Source organism: Aquarana catesbeiana, linkage group LG05 (assembly GCF_042186555.1).
Source record: "Aquarana catesbeiana isolate 2022-GZ linkage group LG05, ASM4218655v1, whole genome shotgun sequence".
Classification (NCBI taxonomy): domain Eukaryota; kingdom Metazoa; phylum Chordata; class Amphibia; order Anura; family Ranidae; genus Aquarana; species Aquarana catesbeiana.
The window spans coordinates 552,384,645-552,411,551 of NC_133328.1; the positions used below are offsets into that span (position 1 = coordinate 552,384,645).

General features: G+C 42.5%; 1 protein-coding gene across 1 annotated transcript in view; it reads right to left on the bottom strand.

Moving 5' to 3' along the window:
* Positions 1-26,907, bottom strand: part of SNX16 (sorting nexin 16) — a gene marked incomplete at its 5' end in the record, with an annotated part of 52,620 nt that overhangs the window by 20,510 nt on the left and 5,203 nt on the right. Inside the window, 2 exon segments of the mRNA XM_073631877.1 lie at positions 11,650-11,798; positions 13,720-13,806. Of these exon segments, the coding sequence (XP_073487978.1) occupies positions 11,650-11,798; positions 13,720-13,806 (236 nt within the window).

Below are 26,907 nucleotides of genomic sequence, written 5' to 3' on the forward strand. Positions count from 1 at the left end.
ATTGTGCATTTTAAGCCCAATCTTACCCCAAACTTTTTTTTCTTTTGTAAAAGTTTGGATAGAATGGGAAAGAGTAATTTGCATTGCTGCCTGTGCCCACACAGTGACACCAGGACAAAAAATAAGAGGGTTCAGTTGTCACCAGGAACAGAGAAAGAAATTAAAAACATCTCACCATCTTGATTATATCATTCTGAATATTTTGGAAACAATTCCATACAGGCCCTAGCCAAGTATTTAAAGTGGAACTTTGGGCCAGAATTAAAATGGCAGGAATTTTAATGCAGAGAAGACATGCTTCGTCTCTTCTACTTAAAAATGACTTACCTACCTGTCTGCCCCCGCACAGTGAGTGGGCAGACGCAGCTCTCTATACAAATTTGGCAATAGCAAATCTGACTAAACTTCCACACATGCGAGGGAGTGATGCCACCCACATCCTGCCACTCGAGACCTGAAAGTCGGCCATGAGAAGATCTCAGCGGCCAGGTGGGGAGCTTGGGGACACAGTGTCCCTGGAGCCAAGGAGAGTATAGTTTCTTTTTAAATTTCATTAAAAGAAAGCTCGACAGGTGTCCTAACACCTCTCAACTCTACCTAATAAAAGTACAGTAAAACTTTGCATTGAGAGTAACTTGGTTTGAGAGTGTTTTGCAAGGCAAGCAACATTTTTTTTTATAAATTCTGACTTGATAAACGAGCGATGTCTTGATATACAAGTAGCGGCACATCACAACAGAGTATAAAAGACAAGAGAGGCGCTTCTAAGTGTAGCAATATGGTTACATTTAACGAAGGTACAACATTTAGCAACTCACATGGTTGATGATTAAAACAGACACATCTAAGTATGTAGGCATTCGGGGTAAAGTTGTCCACATAGACCGTCCTCCACACCGTCATCAATGTCATCCCTTGCACACTATGCTCCACAAGCGCTTCAAGCCTCGCTTTCAGATCGCTCTACTGCAGGGCAGTCTTCCCGGTCACAATAGCAGACTGACAACGGTGAGATCCGGCGGTGCGGAGGATGGTCTATGTGGACAGCTTTACCCCAGATGCCTGCATACTTAGATGTGTCTGTTTTAATCATCAACCATGCGAGTTGCTAAATGTTGTACCTTCATTAAATGTAACCATATTGCTACACTTAGAGGCCCCTCTCTTCTAGGGCTGTGAGATTTTCTAAAAAAAAAAAAACTCGATTCACGATTCGAATCGATTTTTTTTTTCACCGCGTCGGTCCCGAGGAGCTGTGGGCAGGAGTTTTTAGGCGAGGCCGCGGCTTTGGCCTAGTCTGCGGCGTCTGGCTTCGCGGACTAGGCCGAAGCCGTGGCCTCGCCTAAAAACTCCTGCCCGCAGCTCCTCAGGACCGGCGTGGTGAACAAAAAAAAAAAAATCTAAATCGATTTGCCTAAATTTTGAATTGATTTGACCTCTCAACTCAATTCAAGATTTAAATCGATTTTTTCCCCAGCCCTACTCTCTTCCCTTTTATACTAGGTAGCTCCAGCTGGATTTAGCTTCTAATCCCCTTGTGGATAGACATTTTATGGTTACACAACCTGGTCACGTTGTTATAATCTTTTTATATGGACTATAAACTGAAGGACTTAAGAATATTAATTGGTTGTGGAACGAATCATCTGAGTTTCCATTATTTCTTATGGGGAAATTCGCTTTGATATACGAGTGCTTTGGATTGCAAGCATGTTTCCAAAATGAATTACGCTCGCAATCCAAGGTTTTACTGTACATTTCTTGTCACCTCTGCCTTCATCTAGGAGGTACTGTATCCCATCATGTCCTTATGACACAGTCAGGAGGACAGGAATTGACGATAGATTTTCCCAGTAGGGATATAAATAGCAATAATAATAATAAAAAAAAAAAAAATATTCTAACCCTTCTGTATAGAACTAAAAATCACTTTTTGCCTGGCATTGGGCTTAAGGAAATACAAATCCTCTCTGACCATTCATCTTTTAAAAACAACAAAAGCTTACATTCTACTTTGGTGAAAGCAAATATGCCACCCACAAAATCTCTTTGGTCTGCAAAGGTTAATGAGATCAAGGGCATGGAAGATCTTACTGCTACTCCACATAACACTGAAGAGATCTTCAGGTCTACATGGAGGCCCTGGCAGTATTTTGTCTACACTGATGCCTACTTAAAAACAGACCCTTGCAACTTGAGTAATCCATTCAGTCCTCACTTCTTCCTCCTAAGGAGAACCTTCTGTCCCCTACCTACCCTCCCCTGCTTTTTCCTCCTTCGTCTTTGTCCTCTCCTCTTCTCTTCTCCACTCCTATTTCTATAGTCTCACTATGGTTACCATTGATACTATGTCTTGGTCATAAACTACAATATTCACTTCCCATAATAGGACTTCAACTCAGCAGGAATCAGACATGCCTTGTATGGGACTCACCAGCTAGCAAGGTTATTGCTCCTTCAGGATCAATGATGGTGTACAAAATTCACTAGTCTATAGCAATAAATAGATTTTAGTTTATTATAAGTAGAATAAAGCCATGCTAACTAGTTTGTAAAGTATGCAGGATTGAATAAGCCAATTGTTGACTCCCCATGGATGGAATTGGGCTAAGCTCCTAATGCAGTAGAAGTGAAGACCTGCTCACTTTGATTAAAGCGGGGTTCCACCCAAATTTTGAACAATATCTGTATGTATTCTCTTCCTTGCCTAGATGCTGACATGCCGTTTAAAAAAATTTAAATCGCCGTAATTACCTTTTATTTTTCTATTCTTCTTTGCACTTCCTGGTTCTCCTCCCGTGGGAGTAGGCATGTTTCTAGCCTCTCCCAGACTCCTGGGAGCTAGTCTCAGGCTTCCCAGGATGCCACTGAGCATGTGCGGGAATGAGTGGTGAATACTGGGAGCACAGCATTCACCACATCCAGGAAATAAATGCTTGTGGGCTTCAAATGCCCACAATGAAGATGGAAACCGCCTGCAGTGAATAATATAAGTTATTCTTTCCGACGAAATCTGACACAGGCGGACATATTACACACAATATGCGAGCATGTAATGCTGAGAAGAAAAGTTTGTGAATGAACTCAAAAAAAAAAAAAAAAACACGATAGATGGGTGGACCCCCGCTTTAAACAATCGTATGCAAAAAATCTACTTCCCCCATGTACAATTGGGAACATGCGTGCAACTACCCATTTGCTAACAATATGGGCATAAAAAAAAAAAAAAAAAATCAAACAATTAGGTTCCTTTCACACTGACAGACTGATCGGGTCTGCTTGTCAGTTTTTCAGGAGGACCTGATCGGACTATGCATTGCTCTCTATGGAGCTGTAGATGTGTCCGCTGACACCCGCCTGTATCTGATCTGCTAAAAACAGATGCATGGGGAAGTTCCCCATCTGTCCAGCAGATTGGATCGGATGACAGTTGGATGGAAATGGACAGGTGGTCGCTTTCCATTCGACAGCCCTATAGAGAACAGCAGAGGGAACACAGACCTGTCATCTGCCTGCTCAGCGGGGATCAGCAGAGAGATCCCCTGCTGAGATGGTAGATTCCATCAGTGTGAAAGGGGTCTTATACTCACCTAGGTGGATGCAGCATCGGTCCGATGCTACATCTGTCTCCCCGCTGATCGCTCAGTTCTCCTTTCTGCTTTCCCTTCCGGCACTCACTGAAGCGGTGGGCTGCAAAGGGAGTGGGAGGGGCTGGCTCAAACTCTCAGTTCATCTCTGAGAGGCTGAGCCAGGTGCCGGTCCAGGCTTCTAGGTGAATCCTGACCACATGGTCAGGTTCTTCCCCATGCCTGGACCGGCTGAGTAATGTCAGCGCTGTGAAAAAATGCACACAGGCAGCATTTGTATGCAGTGCACTACACCACACCTCCCTGCTCTGCATTATGGTGTGAACAAGGCAAAAAACAATTGTTTTCTATGTGCCCTTGAATTGATCTGCATAGATGGTGTGAATGAGCCTTCCCTATGCAAAGTCAATACTGACGTTACTAGGTGAACAACCTCTACTCCTTGTAGCAAATCAACCCCAGTGATCCCTTCTTTCAATAAGGAAGTGCTTTTTATTTTTAAAATTCTGAGAATTTCCACCTGTTTCCACTAAAGCAGTACTGGTAGTCCCTTCCCTGAGTCTATCACTTCAGACTACTGGACTAAATAAAAACCAAAAGTAGTTGAAGCAATAAATTACAGAAGGGACTGCCATCACAGGTTTCCTGAACATAGGGCAGTGCAGGTTGTCAAATTAGCTCCATGGTCAGCAAATCAGGATCAGCACAATAGAATGTAGAGGATGTTACCATCAGGAGGTACTGTACAGGCCTTGTTCAGGAACAGTGACATGGGAAGAATTCCCACAGAATCATATTTTATGCAGCACTTAACTCAAACTGTCATCCTGCCAAAATCAAACTACACAGTTCCTTGTTATGGGGAGAGATGCTAGCCCACATAGTCACAACAGTCTGAAAAGGAGAAAGAGCAATTATTCATGTGTTCCCCCGCTGTAAAGACCTATTATACTACAAGGGCCACTGTACGACACTGTTCCCAGCAAAGACATTTCCAACTGACCTCCTTCCACCCTCTTAGGGGACAGGCCATCACTGCTAACGTGAACATCTTTTGTGTGAGCATAGCTGTGTACAATTTAGGAAATATGCTGCTATTGAGTTCATTTATTTTATGTGTCCAAATAGAATAATACATGTATTTTCTTTCATTTTCCCCAATCTCTTGCACATTTCTGGGCCATTAATGATTTTTTTCTAAAAAGATGAAAACACTGCAACCAGATTGCATAGTACTGCAGTACCATGTGATCCCAGGCCCACACAGTGTGTCTGCAATCTGGGATTGGGGTGTTAGGAATACATCGACACCTGCACAGATTGCACACCCAGTGCATTTTGAACGTGGTTTGGGAAACCACCTAAAATCATTTGAACAACAGAAGGGGTTGCTAGAACTTCAAATCAGTGTTTACTGCTATCTGTGTTGTTTAACAAGTATTATTTATTTCTTGCTCTATTTATCTTGCAATTTTGAATAGAAGGCCTCATGCACACTGGACGTTTTTACAGCCGCTGTTTTTGGCTTCAGATATTTTTTTTTCTACAGTCAAACTCTCCAGCATGTTATCCCATGTGTCCATGCACACATAGGCTGTTATCAACTGTTTCAAAGCGCTAACAAGCGCTGAAAAACGTTAAAAAGCGAGGAAAAAGGCAAAAAAAAAAACGCTAAAAACATTATTGCAAAAATGTGGAAGAACTCACTGCAAAACTACTGGCATTTTTATAACGTTATTATTATGTCCAGTGTGCATGAGTCCTAACTGTTCAAATAACAAATGAAAGAAAAAAAATATATATACAGTTTTTGTACAAACACAAAAAAAGCCTTTTAACCTCTTCAGATCCGCACTATTGCCAAATGACGGCAACAGCGCGGACCTACATTGCCGGGACGACGTCTATTGACGTTGTCCCGTGCACGAACGGCCTGCGCGCCCCCAGCAGGGCGCGCGGGGCGCCTGATCACAGATCAGGGTAAGGGGTCAGTCCCGACCCCTTACCACATGATCAGCTGTCAGCTGATCATGTGATGTAAACAGAGCCGGTAATCGGCTATTTTTTCTCCTCGCGCTGACAGCATGAGGAGGTAAAAAAAAGCCAATCACCGGCAGCTGTGAGAGGGACATCAGACATCAGTGCCCACAGTGCCACCCATCAGTGCCCACAGTGCCACCCATCAGTGCCACCCATCAGCGCCTACATCAGTTCCACCTATCAGTGCCCATCAGTGTCACCTACCAGTGCCCATAAGTGCCGCCCATCAGTGGTACCTATCAGTGCCCATCAGTGCCATCTATCCGTGCCACCCATCAGCGCCACCCGATGGCCATCAGTGCCGCCTTATCTGTGCCCATCGGTGCCGCCTTAACTGTGCCCATCCGTGCCACCCTAACTGTGCCCATCCGTGCCACCTTAACTGTGCCGCCTTAACTGTGCCACCTTAACTGTGCCTATCCGTGCCCATCAGTGCAGCCTATTAGTGCCCACCAGTGCCGCCTCATCAGCGCATATCAATGAAGGAGAAAAATTACCTGTTTGCAAAATTTTATAACAAACTATGAAACATGATTTTTTTTTTTTCAAAATTTTCCATCTTTTTTTGTTTGTTTAGCAAAAAATAAAAATCCCAGCTGTGATTAAATACCACCAAAAGAAAGCTCTATTTGTGGGAAAAAAATGATAAAAATTTCATTTGGGTACAGTGTTGTATGACCGCGCAATTGTCATTCAAAGTGCGACAGCGCTAAAAGCTGAAAATTGGTCTGGGCAGGAGGGGGGTTTAAGTGCCCAGTAAGCAAGTGGTTAATAATAAAAAGTGGGGGGGGGGAGCATCTGCCTTTATAATCCATTAGATGAATACATATGTGTTTTGGCTTAAAAAGTGTCCAAATCAAATAAAAAAAGATTTTTAATATACACAGAAAGGCCCTGACATTCAAAGAGTGGTCACCAGAGTACCAAAGTATTGTGCTATAGATATAGTCCAGGCATTGTCATGTGGCCCTTTCGCCCAGTTTTGCAGCTGGATTGTGGCGGAAATCTGTTCTGCCACCTCAGGCTCTCACCCCCTGCTCCTTGCTGACACTTGTAAACAATCTACTTGCAAGGCAGTGCTGCCTAACCAGAGAGGTATAACAGAGCCGAATACATGGGTAGTAGAGAGAGCCACCTACACAGGAGAGCACTAGAGTCATATACATAGAGGTAGGCGTGACTAGAGATGCAAAAAAATCTTTTTTTTGGGGGGGCATAGTGCACCCCTGAACTCTACACCCTGTACACAGCACACCCCCCTGAACTCTGTTGCCTGGAGCTCAGCTTTAAATGTATAAAAGGTCTACAATGCATATATGTTCTACAGCCTACTTATCCAGGTCTTCAGTTTCTCATGCAGGTGCTGCTGTAGACCACCAGTCCACTCTCATTTAGCAGGTATTTGGCAATCTGGGAACCCCTTTTAATGAAGTAGAGTTGTATCCAAACACACTTGCTGTCACTCGCATAGCTCAATGCATTAAACTGTCAGATCTTGGCTTAATTTCTGATAAAATGCGGATACAGTATGTTTTAATGAATAAATGGTCTACATCTAAAATTATGAGCACCTGAAAACCACTTATGAATTTTTAACTTTCTGGATCGTAGAGTTAAGCTAGCCATACAGGTTAAAAGGAGTTGTAAAGCCAGGTGGTTTTTTTATCTTAATGCATTCTATGCATTAAAATAAAAAGCCTTCTGTGTGCAGCTCCCCCCTCAGCCCCCCTAATACTTACCTGAGGTCCCTCTCTGTCCAGCGATGTCCACGAGTGTCTCAGCTGTCTGAGATAAGCCTTGCTGATTGGCTGAGACGCAGCAGCAGCGCCATTGGTTCCCGCTGCTGTTAATCAAAGTCAGCTAGCCAATCAGGTGAGATAGGGAGCGGGGCTCTGTGTCCTAATAGACACAGGAAGCTGTGACTCAGCTCGGGTGTCCCCACAGCAAGCTGCTTGCTATGGAGGCACTGAACAGGAGGGAGGGGCCAGGAGCATCGAAAAGGGACCCGAGAAGAGGAGGATAATCCACTGCAACAGAGCAGGTAAGAATAACATGTTTATTATTTTTATAGGGAAAAAAATGAGACTTTACAAACCCTTTAGGATTTCTCTCAATCAGCCCCGCAGGTTGAATGAGGGAAAATAATTTAATTCCCCTATCCATGCTAAACAGCATGGATGGACAAATTTGCAGCACCAGCTATTGGCTGCCTATATACCTGAACAGTGACTGCATCGGGCTGCTCGGCCCAGACTTTTCCAGCTGAGAACTTTCCTTCTGACTCCTCCCACAAAAGTTAAATAAAAAATGCATTGATTAAAAAAAATAAATACATTAAAAAAAAAAAAAAAGAATTAATTTTGGACAATTTAGCATGTATAGGCCAAAATTTGATCCATATATTGCCAGCTTTATATAATTTCAGTCTAGGTCTTACATGCACATCACAGGGCTGAAGATGTTTTTGCTTACACCAACCTATTAAAAAGATCATAAAAAGGTCTATTTCACAACGAATGGTTTTTATCTAATTTGGACTTCATTCTTACATGTCTCCACTTTATAGTTTTCATCTACCCAGATTTTTTAGAAGGTGAAAAGATGTCAATTATTTTAATCTTATTTACAGAGAATAGTAATGAACTATAAAATTACTGCTTGGTTTCAAACAATAGAGGGAATATTCCACTGCACTGCGGTCACTACGAATATTATTGTCATCTAGATTAAAACTCGTCTGACAACTATAAAAGCTTTACAAGAAAAAACACTGAACAGGCCAGATAGGATGTAATTAAAAAAGCAAGGTGTAGGTGGAGGATCAACAAACTGTTCTCAGAGAAACCTCAACTGCGGATTGCTGCACGTCTTTTTATTATACAGGATTTCTATAGCAGCAACAATTTACACAGTGCTTTACAATAAAAAGGGGGACAGTACAATAACAATAAAGTTCAATACAGAAGGAACAGGAGGGCCTTGCTCATGGAGCTTACAATCTAAAATGTCTTTTGTGGAAAAGTGCAGCCCATCTACAAAGCATCTTATTATAAAAAGTTGTAACCTTTTCTTAAAGTGGAACTAAACTGTATCTGAGTACCACAATCTGAAAAATATTCAATGAATGTCAATATTCAAAATAAATTCCCCCATCCATGTCTCCATTCTTTATTTTGTTCAGAAATAACATTGACCTCCCCTCCCGTCACCAGCATTTCCAGCTGTAGCCACCTTGAATAAGGGTAGATGATTTATGTAGCATTTATTTCCTCTAACTCATCTGCCCTTAGCTCAGGCATGCTGGCAGGAGGGTGTGCCTAGCTAAAATAAAAAAAAATAAATAAATAAAAAAAAAAAATGAAGTTTTCTTCCGGGACAGCTCGGAAAAGAAAAAACAGTAAGCGAGGTCACCACTTATTACAGTTTTGTTGCAGCCTGACTTCCTACTGCTGCAGGTCCCCAACACCACTTTTTTGGATATGGAAGTCAACAGTGACTTCCTGAGGGATCACAGCAGGATTCCCGCTGTGCGAACGCAAAATTGCATGGCACTGTGTGACTGGAACTGCAGCTTCCAGGAATGTGCGACATTTCCCAGGAGGCTGTGGGAGGGTGTTGTGGGCAGGGGGTGTACCCAAGTGTACGTCAATCTCCCCTAGGCAAGAATTGAGAAAGTGGGAGTGGTACCTGTCAAAAATAATGGAAAAAAAAAAAAACCCCCATCAAAAGTGCTAACCGGAATTTTCACTTTTGAGTGAAGGTCTGCCTTAATAGTCAGTGGTGTGTGGTTTTGTGTTTTAAAGGAATATAAAAACCAGCCACGTGGCTGTGGTAAATCTACTTCCCCAAACTACTGAACGCTTAAAAATTCCCCTTCCCTGTAACTGAAGTCTCTTTCTAGGATGCCATGAGCGCCTGACAACTAAGTGTCCCATTATGTTGGTACGGACTTCACCTAGAAATGTGGCTCCCGAATCCGATCATTGGTCACCTATCACAGAGATAGGCTGATAGTGAAGGGTCAGCCAAAGTTTTAAAGTGATCCGCTTCTCCTCTTGTGTCAGCCCCCATAGCAAGCTGCTTGCTATGGGGGTAGATATGCGGATTTGCTCCCGAGCCAGGATGTGTGTCCATAGACACACAGCGGGGCTTGGCTCCACCCCCTCCTGGTTTTTATTGACAGCAGCAGGAACTAATGGCTCCTGCTGCTATGAATCTGCCCCAGGAGAAAGAGCAGTGCTGCTGCAGACAGGCACAGTGCTGGATTAATACAGTACTTAGGTGGGGTTTTTTTTTTGGGGGGGGGGGGGAGTGAATAGCTAGTTAAAGTTTTTTTTACCTTAATGCAGGTAAAAGTAAAATGCCCTGTGACTTTAACTGCCTGGCCAAAGACAGTATTTGCAAAGTCAAGATCTCCTGTGTGCTCTAGAAAGAAGCTGAAATAAACCTGAACTGAGAAAATACTGTAAGTAGGCTTTCATTGCCAAACTCCTCTTTGAAATACTGTATACTTTGTTTAATAGAAAGACTTTTTAGTAGTTGAACCTTGCTCTGGATTAGTGACTCAAAAGTACTGATGCCAGAAGCAGACAGGCAGCTAGCATTTTTTATGAGAGGGTCAGCAATGGTGTTATTCATACTTCTATAATTTCCTTCATGATTACTAATTTAAGAGAGTGTAAAATAAGCAGGCTGACATGTCTGAAAATGCTAATTGCCTGGCTATTTTGATCACTGAACTGGCATGAGCATACAGATAAGAGATTAAATGTCATGACTATTTACATACGTGACAGTGACAAGGTAACCAGGCAATTAAAGTGGTTGAAAAAGCGCAAGATTTTTTACCTTCATGCATAAAAAGCCTTTTGTGTGCAGCAGCCCCCCCCCCCAATACTTACCTGAGCTCCATCGCGATTTAGCGATGTGCACGAAAGCAGCAGCTCTCCCGGGTCTTTTCCTCCTCATTGGCTGAGACAGCAGCAGGAGTCATTGTCAATCACAGCCAGTGAGCCAATGAGGAGAGAGTGGGGGTGGGGCCAGGCCACGCTCCGTGTGTGAATGGACACACACACGCAGCAGTGGTTCGGGAGCGCTGTCGGAGGACCTGAGAATAGAAGGATCGGGGATGCTCTATGCAAAACCAATGCACAGAGCAGGTAAGTATAACAGGTTTGTTCTTTAAAAAAAAAAAAAAAAAAATATTCCTTTAATAACACTTTAAGAAACAGGTCAGCAATAGAAAGCATCACATTTCTCTTATATCAGGTTTCTTTTAAAAGAGAAGTATGGGTTTCTTATATATTTAAGATTCATACTTACCTAGGACTGTCAGTCACAGCTCTCTTCTCTTCTCCCTCCTCGCTCATTGGAGCGCTGAGCTGTGGAGGGGGCGGAGCGGACCGTCTCAGGCTCTCAGCGGCTTGCTGAGAGGCTGAGATGGTGTCAGTTCAGTCACCTAGTAGATCCAGACTTTGTCGTGATGATGCGGTGCCTGGACTGAAATCCGTGATGTCAGCAGAGAGAGGACTCAAGTCCTCTCTCTGCTAAAAACAGGTCACAGGAGTGCAAAACGAATTGCACTCCAGTGATCCATAGGAGAAGTACAGCCAAAAGAGCTTTGGCTGGACTTCTCCTTTAAGATAACTGGTCTTACAGCCTTTCCCAATTAGACTGTAGAGTAATCAGATAGTATTTGTACATTGTGCTCATTGCATAAAATCACATGGTTCATGAATGCCATGAATATACTGTGCGCAATATACAGGATTAACATTTTTTCCTTAGAGGAACTGAAACAAAAAGAAGAGGAACTGGTCTTAAATCTGCAACCCTCAACCAGCCACAATTTTTTCAAATCCCTCTAACACAAAGCAATATTTACAAAGCTAATGATCAGTTTCACTGAACTGTAATTTACACTGCGACAAGTGGGAGGAAATATACTCAAAACAAGAGTTCAGAAAGATTTATAGATCACAAGACTGTGCAAGCAAAATCAAGCCCTAATAGCCGGTCATACCAGTTTGCAATATCCTTGTGCGCCACCAAGTTTTGTAGAAATGCCTGCAGACCCAGCTGTCGATCCTCTAGAAAATCTAAATCGTAATTGTCCTTAAACCATCGTTTAGGAGGAAGAGCGAGCCGGAAACCGGGAAACATTTCCTTAAGCTGGAAGGGATTAAAACACACATTTAGTTGTCATAAATGGAATTAAGACTCTACACAACATGCAAAGAATGAAATCAGGAAAAAGGAGTCAAGCAGGTGTCTAAATTATGAGGCCTCATACACTGCAGCTGTCAAAAACCTTTATTTTGTGCCCCTAAACGTCCCTCTATTTTAGCCTATGTGTTCATACACACATATAGGCATTTACAGGTAGAAATCTGAACACACCAAGGTCACGTTCAGGAGAGATGGGCAGAAAAAACACCTGATGCGTCCAAATGGGCGTGTTTATCGCTTGAGCGATCACTTATTTCAATGGCCAGAATAAATTACGCCCAAACATTTGATGCACCTGAACCCATCTAACGCAATTGAGAAACGCGACTTTAGGCGTGTTTTTAATGCCGCATTTCTCCTGTCAGAAGAAAATTGTTCCTAGCGTGCATGGGGCCTAAAAAACACAAGTAAACAGTTCAGTTATGTTTGCGCTCTGGTATTACAGCACCAGCAACCCTTGTATTACAAGTTAGTAAGTCAAACCAAAGTGAAGACGTTTGAAATGACTTAAAATTAGAACAAAGTAACTACATACATGTAAACTCACTCAGTTGCTTAAATATTTCCCACACTTCTTACATTAAGGCTTCATTCGCATGGGCGTTTAGACACGCTATGAAACGCAGCAGCAAGAATCTACCGATTCCTGCAGCTAGGATTGTGAGCTGTGTGCACATAGCTGTAACCGCCAAGCCCATACACTGCAATGACAGGCTGTTGGCGCTCACAGCTAATTGTGACTAACTTAACTATGCTAATCATGGCCGGATGCACATAAAAAGTGCGTCGAGCCACGATCCGGGGATGTCTTTAATATGCCTAGTCTCTGCATCAGGCAGGAACGATTTGAACAGGCTTGGTTAATATTGTTTCTAACAGAGCATTCAGAGCAAGTTGTATTTGTATAGAATTGTTCTCTGGACCTCTTATCTTCCCAGCCGGATGTTATTACGTATCCAAACTGTCCAAATTAAAGGATAACCCATATTCAGGGTGTAACATATAAAATGTTACGAACAGACTGGCCACCTCTCCCCCCCGCTCTGACAGCCAGCGGGGGATCTTCTTCCTCCATCACCTAGCTGTCACAACTTTAAAAAAAAAAATGCGGCCGAGCGGGGCTCTGGCTGCGCCACAGTCCTTTGCGGCTGTCAGCTTGTAGTGTTCAATGAACTACCACGGTGCTGTGGAGTGCTGTGGTAGTATATTGAGTCTTCCTGTCAAATTGTATCTGCTTATCCGTATAGCACACAGATACACTGACAGGTCTGCAGGAGACCTGCATGGCACCAGTGATCTGCTTTACACGCTCCAGAAACAAATATTACCTGCAAAAAACGTGCATTTATAATTTTTGGTTAAAAGGTAAACTTATCCTTTAAAGTGATTCTAAAGGCAGACGATTTTTTACCTTAATGCATTCTCTGCATTAAAGAGGTGCTATCCAGGCCCCTTCAGAAACAATTAAAAGTCAGCAGCTTCAAATACTGTAGCTGTTGACTTTTAATATTAGAGCACTTACCTGTCCAGAAATCCAGTGGTGTCCTCACCCGAGCCGATCAATTCAATTGGCTATCGGCTGCTGCTGCCGCCGCCACCTTGACTAAGGGAACCCAGCAGCAAAGCCTTTCGGCTTCACAGCCGGTTTCCTACTTCGCATGGGGGGGGGGCAATCATTGGTCATGTGATTGCTCAGTTCTCGGTCTTAGAGTCGGCGGGGGACAGTTGCAGCTTAGAGACGAGTATAGAAGTTTGTTTTTTATCCACCCCAAACTTCTCCCTTAAACTGCATTATTTTGCTGCAGTTTTTCTATTACTGTATGTGTCCCAAAGTACTGCAAAGATTAAACTCTTTCCTCCTTACCTTGTCATTAAGTCTTGAAAAATCTGTGTATCTTCTGAATACAACCCAACTCTCATCTGGACTTCTTCTAACCAAAATTTTGTAAACCTGTCAATGATCAATTATATATCAGCGTTATCTGGTATAGCATTACTTGGGTGACACCAAAAGTTAGAGATAGCAAAAGGTCAAAGACTGATTCTAAGCAAGCTTATAACAAATATTTAGTTACAGACATAGGAAAGATATTCCCAAACACACCCACTGCACTGCCCAATGTATTAGCCCAAGTAGCCTATTCATTCAGCTATAAGGAAATATTCTTCTAATATGTGCCACCTATGTGTATTACTGCTATACACAGAAGAACTAGATTGACCCAATATGGGCCAGTGATCTCATGGGCTGTGTTTAAAACTGCTATATCATATATCTTTTTTTTTTTTTTTTTTAACATCAGATGTTTGCAAAGCACAAGTTCACTTCCCCAACCTCAGGAAAACGGTCTTATCCAGTTCCGGAAAGCACTTAGGAGAATCCTATAAATATATATGGCCAGGTAAAGAATGATTGTACTGGACAGGTGACTCCCAACTGAACAAAAGGCCACATTGTCTATTGTGTATTCTTCTGCTTTCTATGAACTCTACATTTACAATCATTAACTGAAAGCAAATAGAGTGTCTCAAAAGGGTCATTTAAACATGAGAAAACAGCAGAAGTAACAATAGTTTATCTATTCATAAGATGGATACTGCAAAATATTCATGTGAAGCTGGAGACCGAGCTTCTAATGAAGTGCAACCCCATAGAACTCCATGCTTCTTTGTAGGAGTTGTAAGCATCTAGTCATGTGAAATGCATACATTTTCCTGTATACTAATGTAATCCCAACCATCAACAGTCATATAAATTCACAGTAATACAAAGGGCCGCATTTATCCAAATCTGTAATGTGGATGAACTCATAAAACATAGAATTGGATCTCAATTCTGTCTTCATGGCAGAAAATGTAAAGAATCAGAACACATCTGTTCTCCCATACTGACCAACTAAAATAATGTCATATTATTTTAAAATAATAACTATTAAATGTCAACAAATAGTATTTTTTACAATGGATCTAAAGTTGTGGTCTACAAACTGCGGCTCTGGGGCCCTTGTGGCATAATTCCTGCCACTGACACCAACAATGGGGAACTACTTCTTCCACTGACACCAACAATGGGGGACTACTTCTTCCACTGACACCAACAATGGGGGACTACTTCTTCCACTGACACCAACAATGGGGGACTACTTCTTCCACTGACACCAACAATGGGGGACTACTTCTTCCACTGACACCAACAATGGGGGACTACTTCTTCCACTGACACCAACAATGGGGGACTACTTCTTCCACCGACACCAACAATGGGGGACTACTTCTTCCACCGACACCAACAATGGGGGACTACTTCTTCCACTGACACCAACAATGGGGAACTACTTCTTCCACTGACACCAAAGACGAGGCATAATTCCTCCTTCCACTGACAACAAAAATGAGTCACTATTCCTCCCATAGTCACCAGATCCGGCATTGTTTACCCCCACTGGGCACAGTGCGGCCCCCCTGATGTCTGGAGGACAGTAAACTGGCCCTTTCTTTAGAACGTTTGGAGACCCCTGATATAGAGAATGAAAATACATGTCTACATGATGATACCTGATCCAAGGTAGCCATGGACAAACTTTTTGGTACCCTTCTACGAAAAAAGAAGAACCCACAATTTTCTCTGAAATACCCTGAAAAGTAATTGCCATCCATCACTGTTTATTCCAAAATCAGACTTTGCTTTTGATTAAACAGGATAGTTGAAATAACAAAACCATCTTAAAAATGCCATACCGGGGGGCGTGTCCGGACGTTCAACAGGGAGGACGTGTGTTTGCACTGCTCCGTCCAGGCTAACTGGATCCATAGCCATCCCTGTCCTTCCTCAGCCCATCGAAGCTCCATATCCACCTCAGGGGCTTCTGAACACCCTCGGCTGCGTCCCCGGGGGAATATTTTCACCATTTGATAACTCTAGGCGGACCCAGGCCTACAGTTAAGTCTGAGCCTCGGACGCCCCCCAGCCATCTTGGGGCCTACGCGTCACCCGGAGGCATCGGAATAGCTCCTGCACAGCAATCTGGATGCGGTTCCACCCGCACTCGTGACCCCCCTGCTCGGGCAGAGGATCCCCTCTCTGAAACGCCGACCTCCGGAGGTCCGACGCCATCTTGTGGCCAACCGCTCCGTCCTACCCTACCTCTCAGAAAGTGGTGAGTACCCCGCTACTTTACCACCTAACCCTCAGCACTGGGACAGTTTCAACTAACTGGAGCTTCGGATTTAGGCCCATACATAGCCGCCTGAGGACTTCCCGCAATCGGCGCTCACTGGGCCGGCCACCCCCGCCAGGAAAGTCCGCGGTCCCGGCCTATCTCTGGAAGTCGGCGGCCATCTTAGTACTCTCACTACTCCCTATATACATCTGTGCCTCCACACATACTTTACAGCCACTACACCTGTTCCTCTATACTCTGTTCAAATTGGATCCCCTTGCTCTGCAGCTGAGGTGGCCCTGCCACTACTTACATTTTAGTTATATGAAAATCTTCACAAATAATAACATGATTTTGAAACATGATTGATACTGAGCAAATGTAAGTAAGAAGTGCCCCACTCAGCTACCGGCCTAATAGTTCCAGTTATGCCTTCCAAATCAACTAAATCTCGTTCTGCATCGGGTAAAAGATCTGGCAAGAGGTCACTGTCTATCCCAGTATCTGCAGGCTCTATTCAACAATACTTGGCTAACGCACGTGGCGACCAGGCCCGAACCTCGAGACCAAGCGCCTCTCCCTCATCTCACATTGCCTCTGTGAGGGAAAGCTCTCCGGCCTCATCATACTGCTCGGATCTCATGGACGACCCAGGATCCCCTGCTGGCTCAGAAATGACTACGCTGATGAGTGGTCTTAAAGAACTTGCAGGTATGTTCCCTAACTTGGAAAAGTCTATTAAAAAAGAGATAACTGCAGTTAGAACCGACATGTCACACATCTTGGTCAGAGTAGAGGAAACGGAGCAACGGCAGACACACAAGCCCTAGCCATTAAAGAACTGCAAGACACTGTTAGTCAGCTAGCATTTGCTCATCGGGCCTCCCTATACAAGCTCGAAGACCTCGAGAACCGCAACCGCAGAAATAATATACGTGTTCGAGGTCTGCCTGAGGCTACTGGAGATAGTGATTTAGAACCATCAATACGTGGCATTTTCAACACCATTATGGGTAACCCTGTCACTGCACCACTCCGCTTTGACCGTGTACACCGTGCTCTTAGACCCCGTACTGGTAATTCTGACCAGCCCGGAGACGTTATCTGTCGCCTGCATTACTTCGAGGATAAAAATGCAATTATGATGAAGATGCGGGGCCTACCTAACATTGATTTTGACGGGGCAACCATCACCGTATTTCCAGATCTCTCCAAAGATACTTTAGACCGTCGGAGAGCTCTAAAGCCACTCCTTGATCTTTTACGTTCAGATGGGATCACATATAGATGGGGCTTCCCAGCCTGCCTGATTGCCACACAAAACAGCCGTTCCCATACATTAAGGTTCCCGGAGGAACTCACAACCTTTTTACAGGCTCTTAATCTTCCGCCTTTGGAACTCCCAGGATGGCAGGACTCAATTCCTAAATTTTCGAACCTCGCGGATTCAACTTGGAGAAAAACCCCCTCAAAGGCAGGATGCTCCTCCCTTCCAGGATCTGCACAAAAACACGGTTGAATTGTGCAAATTTGTCCTTTATTTTTCTTTCTTTTCATTCAACCACATTCCACCAGTATAGATGCTCATTTTCCTACAATTGACTGGCACCAAGTCAGGTTTCAAACTACAATTCTTTGCAAATTTACCTGACTAAACTTGGTAGACTTTTACCTGTGACTAGTTAGACCACTGATCTTCTTATATGTTTATGTTGTTGTTTTGTTGCCGCATCCGTATGGTCTACAACATGTGCTGCCTTGTAGGAATTTCAATGCTTAAGTTGATCTTTGTTCCTGCCTACATAACCTTTTTATTTAATTGGAACTAATTATTCATTTCTAGTTTTAAGTTACTTGTTTTTTTACAGGCCAAATGCTGTTGGGGCACGTTTTTTTCAATTGCCCCTCCCCTACAACATAACTCTGTCCCCCCCTCCTTCTGGGGTCAGCGAGTGCGTGCGACCTTAAAGTTATTTTATCCAATCCCTGTTCCAGGTTTTGGATGGCTGCTCGCTCTCTCTTTCCCCAATGGGACCACTGCAGATTTCTGTGTGTTAGTCATGTGTTTCCCACAATTTCTTTAATTCACGTATATGATTCCTCTATATGTTCATTCTCTCCTGCTTTTCTTTTTTTCTACTCTTCACTCTATTCTCTCCTCTTCCCCCTTTCTCCTCACCTCCCCTCCTCCTGCTGGCATGCATGGAAGTATAGGCTGAAGGATCCTGTTTTGATGTAACAATGGTTACGTTGAAGTTCTTATCGTACAATGTTAAGGGTCTTAATGTTGCAGCTAAGCGGCACCAAACATTCCGTGAACTAAAACAAGCTGCATTCTCTATTGCTTTTCTTCAAGAAACGCACTTAACCCATACAACTCCGGTTAAATTGACCTCTCCCCACTTTCCGCAATGGTATTACAGCTTATCTGACACTAACAAAGCTAAGGGAGTGGCCATTGGGTTTAGCAGAAATGTATCCTTTCGCTTGTCTGACATGTTAGCTGATGATTTCAGTCGCTTTCTATTCCTCAAGGGCTTCATAGGCAATACCCAATGTACCCTTGCAAACGTATATTGCCCAAACCAAAATCAGCCTACCTTTTTTTCACAAATTATAACCAAGCTATCACATTTCGCCAAAGGTCTCACTATTTTAGCAGGTGACATTAACATGTCTCTAGACCCATCAATAGACACGTCCCAAGGCCGCTCTAATATTTCCTTTAAACGCCTGAAATTTGTCAAAAGGAGACTCATGGACCTCCAATTAATGGATGTATGGCGCCTCCTCCATCCCAAGGAGAAGGATTTCTCACATTTCTCCACAACACACCAATCATATTCTAGAATTGACAATATATTCATAGATCATTTTCATCTCCCCCTCTTACAGGCTGCTCACATAGGTACCGCAACTATTTCAGATCACGCACCTGTTTCGATGACGCTGACTATGCCTTCCTTAGCACACTGCACTAATAACTGGAAACTTAACGATTCCCTTCTTACCAATGAAGCTGAGGTTTCCATACTGGCCTCTTATCTCTCACAATATTTCAAGGAAAACAAACCTTCTGACACCTCTCCATCCATTGTTTGGGAAGCTCATAAGGCTACTATTAGAGGCCGATTTATCGAGCTCGGTGCCAGAAAGAAAAGGGAACATGGTCAGCGACTCAAACAGGTCTTACAACAAATAGCTGATCTGGACAAGCAACACAAACTTTCTCTCCATACTGAGCACCTCCAATCCCTCACACTTAAACGAGAGGAACTAAAGTCTCTTCTTAACTTAGACACTAAGAGAAAATTCCAACGCATATCACAAAAATTTTATGAGTGGGGAAACAAACCAAGTAGATTACTGGCTAGGTCATTAAAAGCGAAACAAACACAGTCCTTTATTCCCAAAATTAAACTTTCATCAGGAGAGCTTGCCCATGCAACTCCGGACATTGCTAAGGACTTTAAGGAGTTTTATGCGAATCTATATTGTGTCAAAAATGACTTGTCCTCTTTACCTCAGAAAGAGAGGAAGACACATACTCTCCTACTTGAAAGAAGCTAATCTACCTAAATTACCAATGTCTATCCTTAGAGAACTAGAAGAAGATTTCTCGGTAGAGGAATTTCAGGCAGCCTTGAAGTCTACCCCCTCTGGCAAAGCGCCCGGACCGGATGGGTTCACTATTTTATACTACAAAACATTCAGTGACATTTTGCTTCCCCGTCTTACAGCTTATGCAAACTCAGTCTCTCAATCCTCAGGCTTACACCCAGAATCCCTCTCCACTCACATCACTGTCATCCCCAAACCCGATAAGGACCCTACCCTCTGCAGCAGTTTTAGGCCTATCTCATTAATAAATACTGATATTAAATTATTTGCTAAAGTTATGGCAAATCGCCTGCTCCCCCATTGCCTAGCTGGATCTCCAAAGACCAATCAGGTTTCATTCCCAATAGAGAAGCAAAAGATAATTCCCTCAGAGCGATTTCCCTAATCCAGTATGTTCAAAGGAGGGCCCAGCCCACCCTACTTCTTTCCACTGATGCTGAAAAAGCGTTCGATAGGGTGGACTGGGAATATCTTAAGATGACACTGAGATATTTTGGATTGGGACCGAAGATGTATCACCGTATTTCATCCCTATAGTCTAACCCCACAGCACAAATTAGAATCAATGGGACGCTGAGTGACCCTTTCGTCCTACATAATGGCACTAGGCAGGGATGCCCCCTGTCCCCCCTCCTCTTTGCCATTACCTTAGAACCCTTCCTAGCGACAATTAGGAACAATGATAATATTCAAGGCGTACAAGTAGTAAAAGCTCCCATAAATACGCAGCCTACGCCGACGACATATTTTTTATACAGCAGCCACGCATTTCAATACCTAACTTAATGTCAGCATTTTCCACTTTTCAATCAATCTAAATCGGAAATTTTAAACATTAATTTCTCTCAGTCCGAGGCGACTTCCCTGAAGCCTCTTTTTCCCTTTAAATGGGAACCAAAAAATATAAAATATCTAGGTATTTATCTTACTCCCAACCCTCACTCCCTTTTCCGGCATAACTACATCCCTTTGCTTAATAGGATTAGGGAGGACTTACGAAAATGGTCCAGTCTATCTCACACTTGGTTAGGAAAAGTAAATATTATTAAAATGAATATACTACCCCGCATACTTTTTCTTTTTCAAATGCTCCCACTGGGGGTTCCAGTGGGATTCTTTACAATTTTGCAAAACATGATCTCCCGTTTTATTTGGAGGAATAGTCACCCCAGGATATCTAGGGAGCTACTATTTCGCTCCAAGGGCTCTGGGGGACTGGCACTCCCTAATTTTAAGGCGTATTATCAAGCGGTTGTACTGTCTAGGATAGCCGACTGGAAATATGCTTTTAATTCAAAACTGTGGGTACAACTTGAATACCTTTTGAGTGGCGCGTATCTCTCGGTAGTCCCTTGGATACCTCGCTCTTGCAGGAATCTTGACCGAACCACCTCAGCACTCACCATATCCTCATTAGACATATGGGATGCCCTACACAAAAAATTTTCATGGGGGTATGACTCCCCTTTAACACCTCTCCTTAATCACAAATATTTTTTACTAGGCTTATTAGATCCCGGCTTCAAATCCTGGAGACCGAAAGAACCTCTCTTACTACATCACGTTCTCCGTGGCAACACATTTAAACCATTACATATGATCCTTGATCCTAAACCCGCCACGTTTCTTGATAAATGGAGATACCATCAACTGCAACGTTTCTTGAGTTCTCTCCCCACCCGCCTAGAAGCCTGCAAGATTTAAATACCGTAGAAGAAATACTCTATCCAAAAGACCCTCCCTTACATAGTATTTCTCTATTTTATAAAGCTCTTATCGCTCTTCAAAATCCTGCCTTTCCACCCTTCTTGGCAAAGTGGGAAACTGATCTAGGCTCCCCCCTCTCAGACAACCTAAGGGATAAGGTTTTACAATTAGCTCACACCTCCTCCCTTGCTTCCAAAATGGCAGAGGTCAATTATAAATTACTCACCAGGTGGCACTACACTCCTGTTAGACTACACCAAATGTTCCCTACCAGTTCCCCATTGTGCTGGAGGAACTGTGGGAATGAAGCCACTCATGCACACGTCTGGTGGTTCTGCCCACTCATTCGCCCTTTTTGGTCGGACATTTGCAATCTGATCTCACAGATTTCGGAGGTCAGTTTACCCATGGATCATCCTTTTCCATGCCACTAAAGCCCCCATAGGTTCATATAAACGTTCACTCATTCCTCATCTATTGAACACAGCCAAAGCTTTAATACCTACCTTATGGGGCCAATCAACAATTCCGTCCATAAAAGTCTGGCTTCAGAAGGTTGATGAAGTGCATCTCATGGAGAGTATTACCCATAACATCAAAGGGATTTCAGAAAAACATTCACTAACTTGGGCTCCTTGGGTAAAATTTCAGTCCACCCCCTCATATAAGGATATTATAATGCAAATCCCCTAAGTCTACCAATTATAAATTGTCATCTAAATTTCGATAACTCAATACTTTGTACATGCTTGCCAGCATCTCCCCCCCCCCCTTTCCCATTTCACCCTCCATCTTATCTACTATCCCTTTTATGCATCTCATACTTTCAATTCTCCCTATTTTATCTCTCTTTTCTAACTAAAGCAAGGTTTTTCATCTCGTTTATATATTTTGATTCCTATGCTCGCATAGAAAGAAGCCTCTTTCTACTCAATTATTACATTAGTTTTCATTTTCCCTCTCGAGTGTACAGTGGTAGTCAATATATTCCTGGCTTCATGACACACATTGTAACTCTTCGAGCGTTGAAATTGATTTTGCTTTCTCACCAAGTTTGTATCTAGTTTGTGATTTAAGTACGCCTTGTATTTATTTTTCTTTAATAAAAATTTATTAAAACAAAAAAAAAAAAAAAGATGCCATACCCAAAAATGATATTCTCTGAACATTTTGATGTACAGCCTTTAAAGGGGCTGTAAAAGGTAAAAGTTTTTTCACCTTAATGCATTCCGACAATACCGCCCCACCCAGCCCCCCGTTTTACTTACCTGACCACTCGAAAGTCCCGCGCTCGCCCCCGACATCCTCTTCGCCGCTCAGCCTGGCTGTTGATTGGATGGAGTGGATGGATTGAAAGCAGCGCAGCCATTGGCTCGCACTGCTGTCAATCACGTCCAATGCTGCGGCGCGCTGGGGGGGCGGGGCCGAGTGATACAGTGAGCGGCTATGGCCGCCGGCTGTATCACAGGAGCGTGCCTGCAAGCACTCAACACCATGCGAGGGAGCTCGTATGAAGGTGTTGAGTCCTTGTGGGAGTGAGCTGAGACAGCTGCCGAGGGACCCCAGAAGACCAGGTTCAGGGCCACTCTGTGCAAAATGAGTTGCACAGTGGAGGTAAGTATGACATGTTTATTAAAAAAAAAAAATAGTGATCCTTTAAAGCCTGGTACATACGATGAGAATATCCAACGAATGATCCTCCTTTTTTTTTTTTTTTTGCATGCTAGTCTCATATCGAAACTGAAGAGGTTACTAAAGTTATGAAAATTCTCGTACGACAGAATACAACTTTGGAAGTGATGTCATGTGTTGTATTGTATTTAAATTATTATGATACAGGAATTATATAGCGTCAGTTTATGTAGCGCTTTACAACACATGAATCTCAATCAGAGCAGCCTGTACCACAAAAAAATTCAATAAAATATTTAAACTAATTTATACAAATGCTGCTGCAAGCTAGAACACTAAAAAAAATGGTGATTTCACAACACCCTCTCCTTAAATCATTACAATAATAAGTGCAGCGCAACAAACGCCACTTTATTAGGTACACCTTGCTAGTACCGGGTTGGCCCCCTTTTGCCTTCAGGACTGCAGTTATTCTTCATGGCATAAATTCAACAAGGTGTTGGAAACATTCCTCAGAGATTTTGGTCCATAGTGACATGATGGCTTGGTATCATTTGCTTTTATATCATTTTACACATTGGCAGTACTTTAATAAACAAAAGTATTTTTACAACGACTGGACAGACTGTCTAGTGACCAGCCTCACATACACTTATTCCTACGAAGCTTACCTTAACACTTGTACCTAGGGCCTTGACTGCTGTCCCTTTTGTTTGTTATATTTGCTACTGTAGCCCATCTGCTTCAAGGTTCGATGTGTTGTGCGTTCCAAGATGGTATTCTGAGTTACTACTGCCTTTCTATCATCTTAAACCAGTCTGCCTATTCTCCTCTGACCTCTGAAATCAAAAAGATATTTTCCTCCACACAACTGCCGCTCACTGGATATTTTCTCTTTTGTGGACGATTCTCAGTAAACCCGAGAGATGGCTATGCATGGAAATCCTAGATGATCAGCAGTTTTTGAAATAATCAGACCAGCCCGTCTGGCACTAACAACCATGCCACGTTCAAAGTCACCTAAATCCCCTTTCTTCATTCTGATGCTCGGCTTGAACTTAAGCAAGTTATCTTCACCACGTCTAGATACCTAAATGCATTGAGTTGCTGCCATGTTGATTAGCAATTTGTCTTACCAAGCAATTAAACAGGTGTATCTAATAAAGTGGCCGGCGAGTGTATATACACCATCTAACACTGTATATATGGAAAAATTAAAAAAAATATGTATGCAGTGACAGTCCAGCACCCACCCTAGTGCAATCAGTGACCATCTAACTTCACTTCTTTCCTTAAAAACGTTAAAATTAGGCTCATCTGCAACATCCAATTGTCTTTAAGGCCTCATGCACACTGGATGTTTTTGGACATTTTTACAGCAGCTGTTTTTTTCTACAGCCAATTAACTCCCCATCATGTTATCCTATATGTCCATGCACACATAGGCTGTTATCAGCGGTTTTTGACTGATGCTTTAAAAAAAAAAAAAAAAAAAAAAAAGTCAGTTCTGAGAGGAGTTTTCAGCTGCAAAAATGCTCTAACATCAAAAAACGCTGATAAAACGTTCAAAAAACGCGGCTCACCATCGTTTGTTTTTGATCCATTGAAAAAAAATTAAAAATACAAATAAAACGCTAAAAACCGCTATTGCAAAATGTTAAAAAAAAACATTATTTTAACGACCATTGTGCAGGAGGCCTAATCACGGAACAAACCCTCCTCAGATACAGGATACAAGACGGATCAACCTTCCGATTCTAAGCGCACCCATATGCCATCAAACATAAAATTCACATGGAACAGAAAGGCAAAAACATAGTACTATTTCAAAAGCCCAATCGGAGGGCGCAACACGTCTGGGTGAGAGGAGCCGAGCCTGTGACGTCACGCCGCCCCATCTCAGTGTGGAGTCTCTCTATTTCAAAAATGTAATAAAAAAAAAAAAAAAAAAAAAAAACCCCAGCCAATACAATACAGGTCAGGACAAGACAATACAGAAATAAAGTGCTGGACTGTGTACATAGTGTAGATCTTTACACACATACAATATATATATATATATATATATATATATATATATATATATATAGCTTTCTAAACAACAAAGCCGCTTTCTAAACAATACAATAATCTGAGCACACAGCTTTCGAGAGCTGATCATGAGTTCCATAAATTAATACAAAATTAAAAAGTATTCAAAAAATATAAAGGTAAACTATTTTACCTTTATATTTTTTGAATACGTTTTAATTTTGTATTAATTTATGGAACTCATGATCAGCTCTCGAAAGCTGTGTGCTCAGATTATTGTATTGTTTAGAAAGCAGTATTTTTCATCCGATTCTCTCATCTTGTGTACTAGGCATAAGGCTCTTTAAAGCGGGAGTCCAGCGACCAATCCTTTTTTTTTTTTTTTTTTTTTTTTTTAGGTCATTGAGACACTTTGCCAATCCCAAAATAATACTCACAGTGTGGGTGTAATATTTCCGCCTCTGTCTGTTTTCGTACTGAAGAATAACTTAAAAAATGTGATGCTGGCTGTTTCCATCTCGCTTGTGGGCATGTGAAGCCCACAAGCATTGATTTCCGGGATGCGGTGAATGCTGTTCATTCACAGCTTGTTCACACGCATGATCATTGTTTCCGCACTGAATCTTGGGAAGCCTGACACTAATCTCCCAGGAGACAGTGCGGCGCCGGGGAAAGGCAATAAACACGCCTACTCCCATGGGAGGAGAGACAGGAAGTGCCACAATAAAGTACAATATAAAGGTAATTACAGCGATAAAAAAAATTTTCGTGCGGCATTTGAACATCTATGCAATTAACTGAAGGGGTGATTAAGTTAAAAATTTGAGTGGAACCCCGCTTTAAGATGTGAAGTCAGGGGTGGTAAAAGCAGGCAGTCAAGCAGCAGTTTTATTGCCCACCTGCACAAAGGACATGCTTCATGGCAAAAAGGAACCCCTGTCGCACTCAGCAGGCAGTATCATGCTGAACACAAACCATTCACGTTATTAAGGATACAGAGAACCAAGGGGCTCGACACTCCTGGAAGTGTTGAGTTTCCCAGTGGACTTCAACAGAAGATTTTTCCTGAACAGATCGGTATTCTGGCAGTGCAGACGTTGGTATATCTATCAGAACAGCCAAGTATACACTCTTTTTTGCAGGTAGATCTAAATAGATTTGTTTTTTTTTAACAATGCTGCTTTAATTAACCTGCCATTGTTGGCACCATCTGAACATGCCAGTTATCTGGCTGAGACTACTCATCAGGTTTCCCAACCAAGTGGAACAAACGTGCAGATCTGAAGTTCTGACTATGCTTGCTGCATGACTGTTCCAGGTCAGAGATCCCGAGAGAACTGAAGCCAGGGGATCAGAATGAACAGGCAAACAGCAATTTCAGAAGGTTGTCAGCCATGATATTCTTATTATTTGTTTCCTGGGATGTTGGTGCAGGGCGTCGCTCCTTTGAGGCCTGCTAGGGAATTAGCCAACACTTTCTGATCCTCGGAAAGAATACAAATAAGGTAGAGATTTTGCACCATTAACTTTGCAAATTATAAAGTCTGAGCAGCCTAAAATATGATGTGTTCCCAGTACATAGAATCAGGCAATTAGGTCATTAGGAAGTCCTTAGAAGAGACAGAAAATGCAATAAAAAAAATCAATACAAATAAAACATCTGAATAAAAATGATCTCTAATTTAAACAAAAGTAAAAGATCAAGTGCATACAAAAGTATACGGCGAGACTGCCTAATAGGCAGACATTTGTATGGATCTAGCTAATGATCACACAGCCTCCAATCGATACGGCAACATTACTGAAGGGAAGATAGACATCTGAGAAGCCTTAGCACTTAGTATGAAGATTTCTCTCTCTTAACAGTACAATACAATAAAAGCATACAGCTGCAACAGATG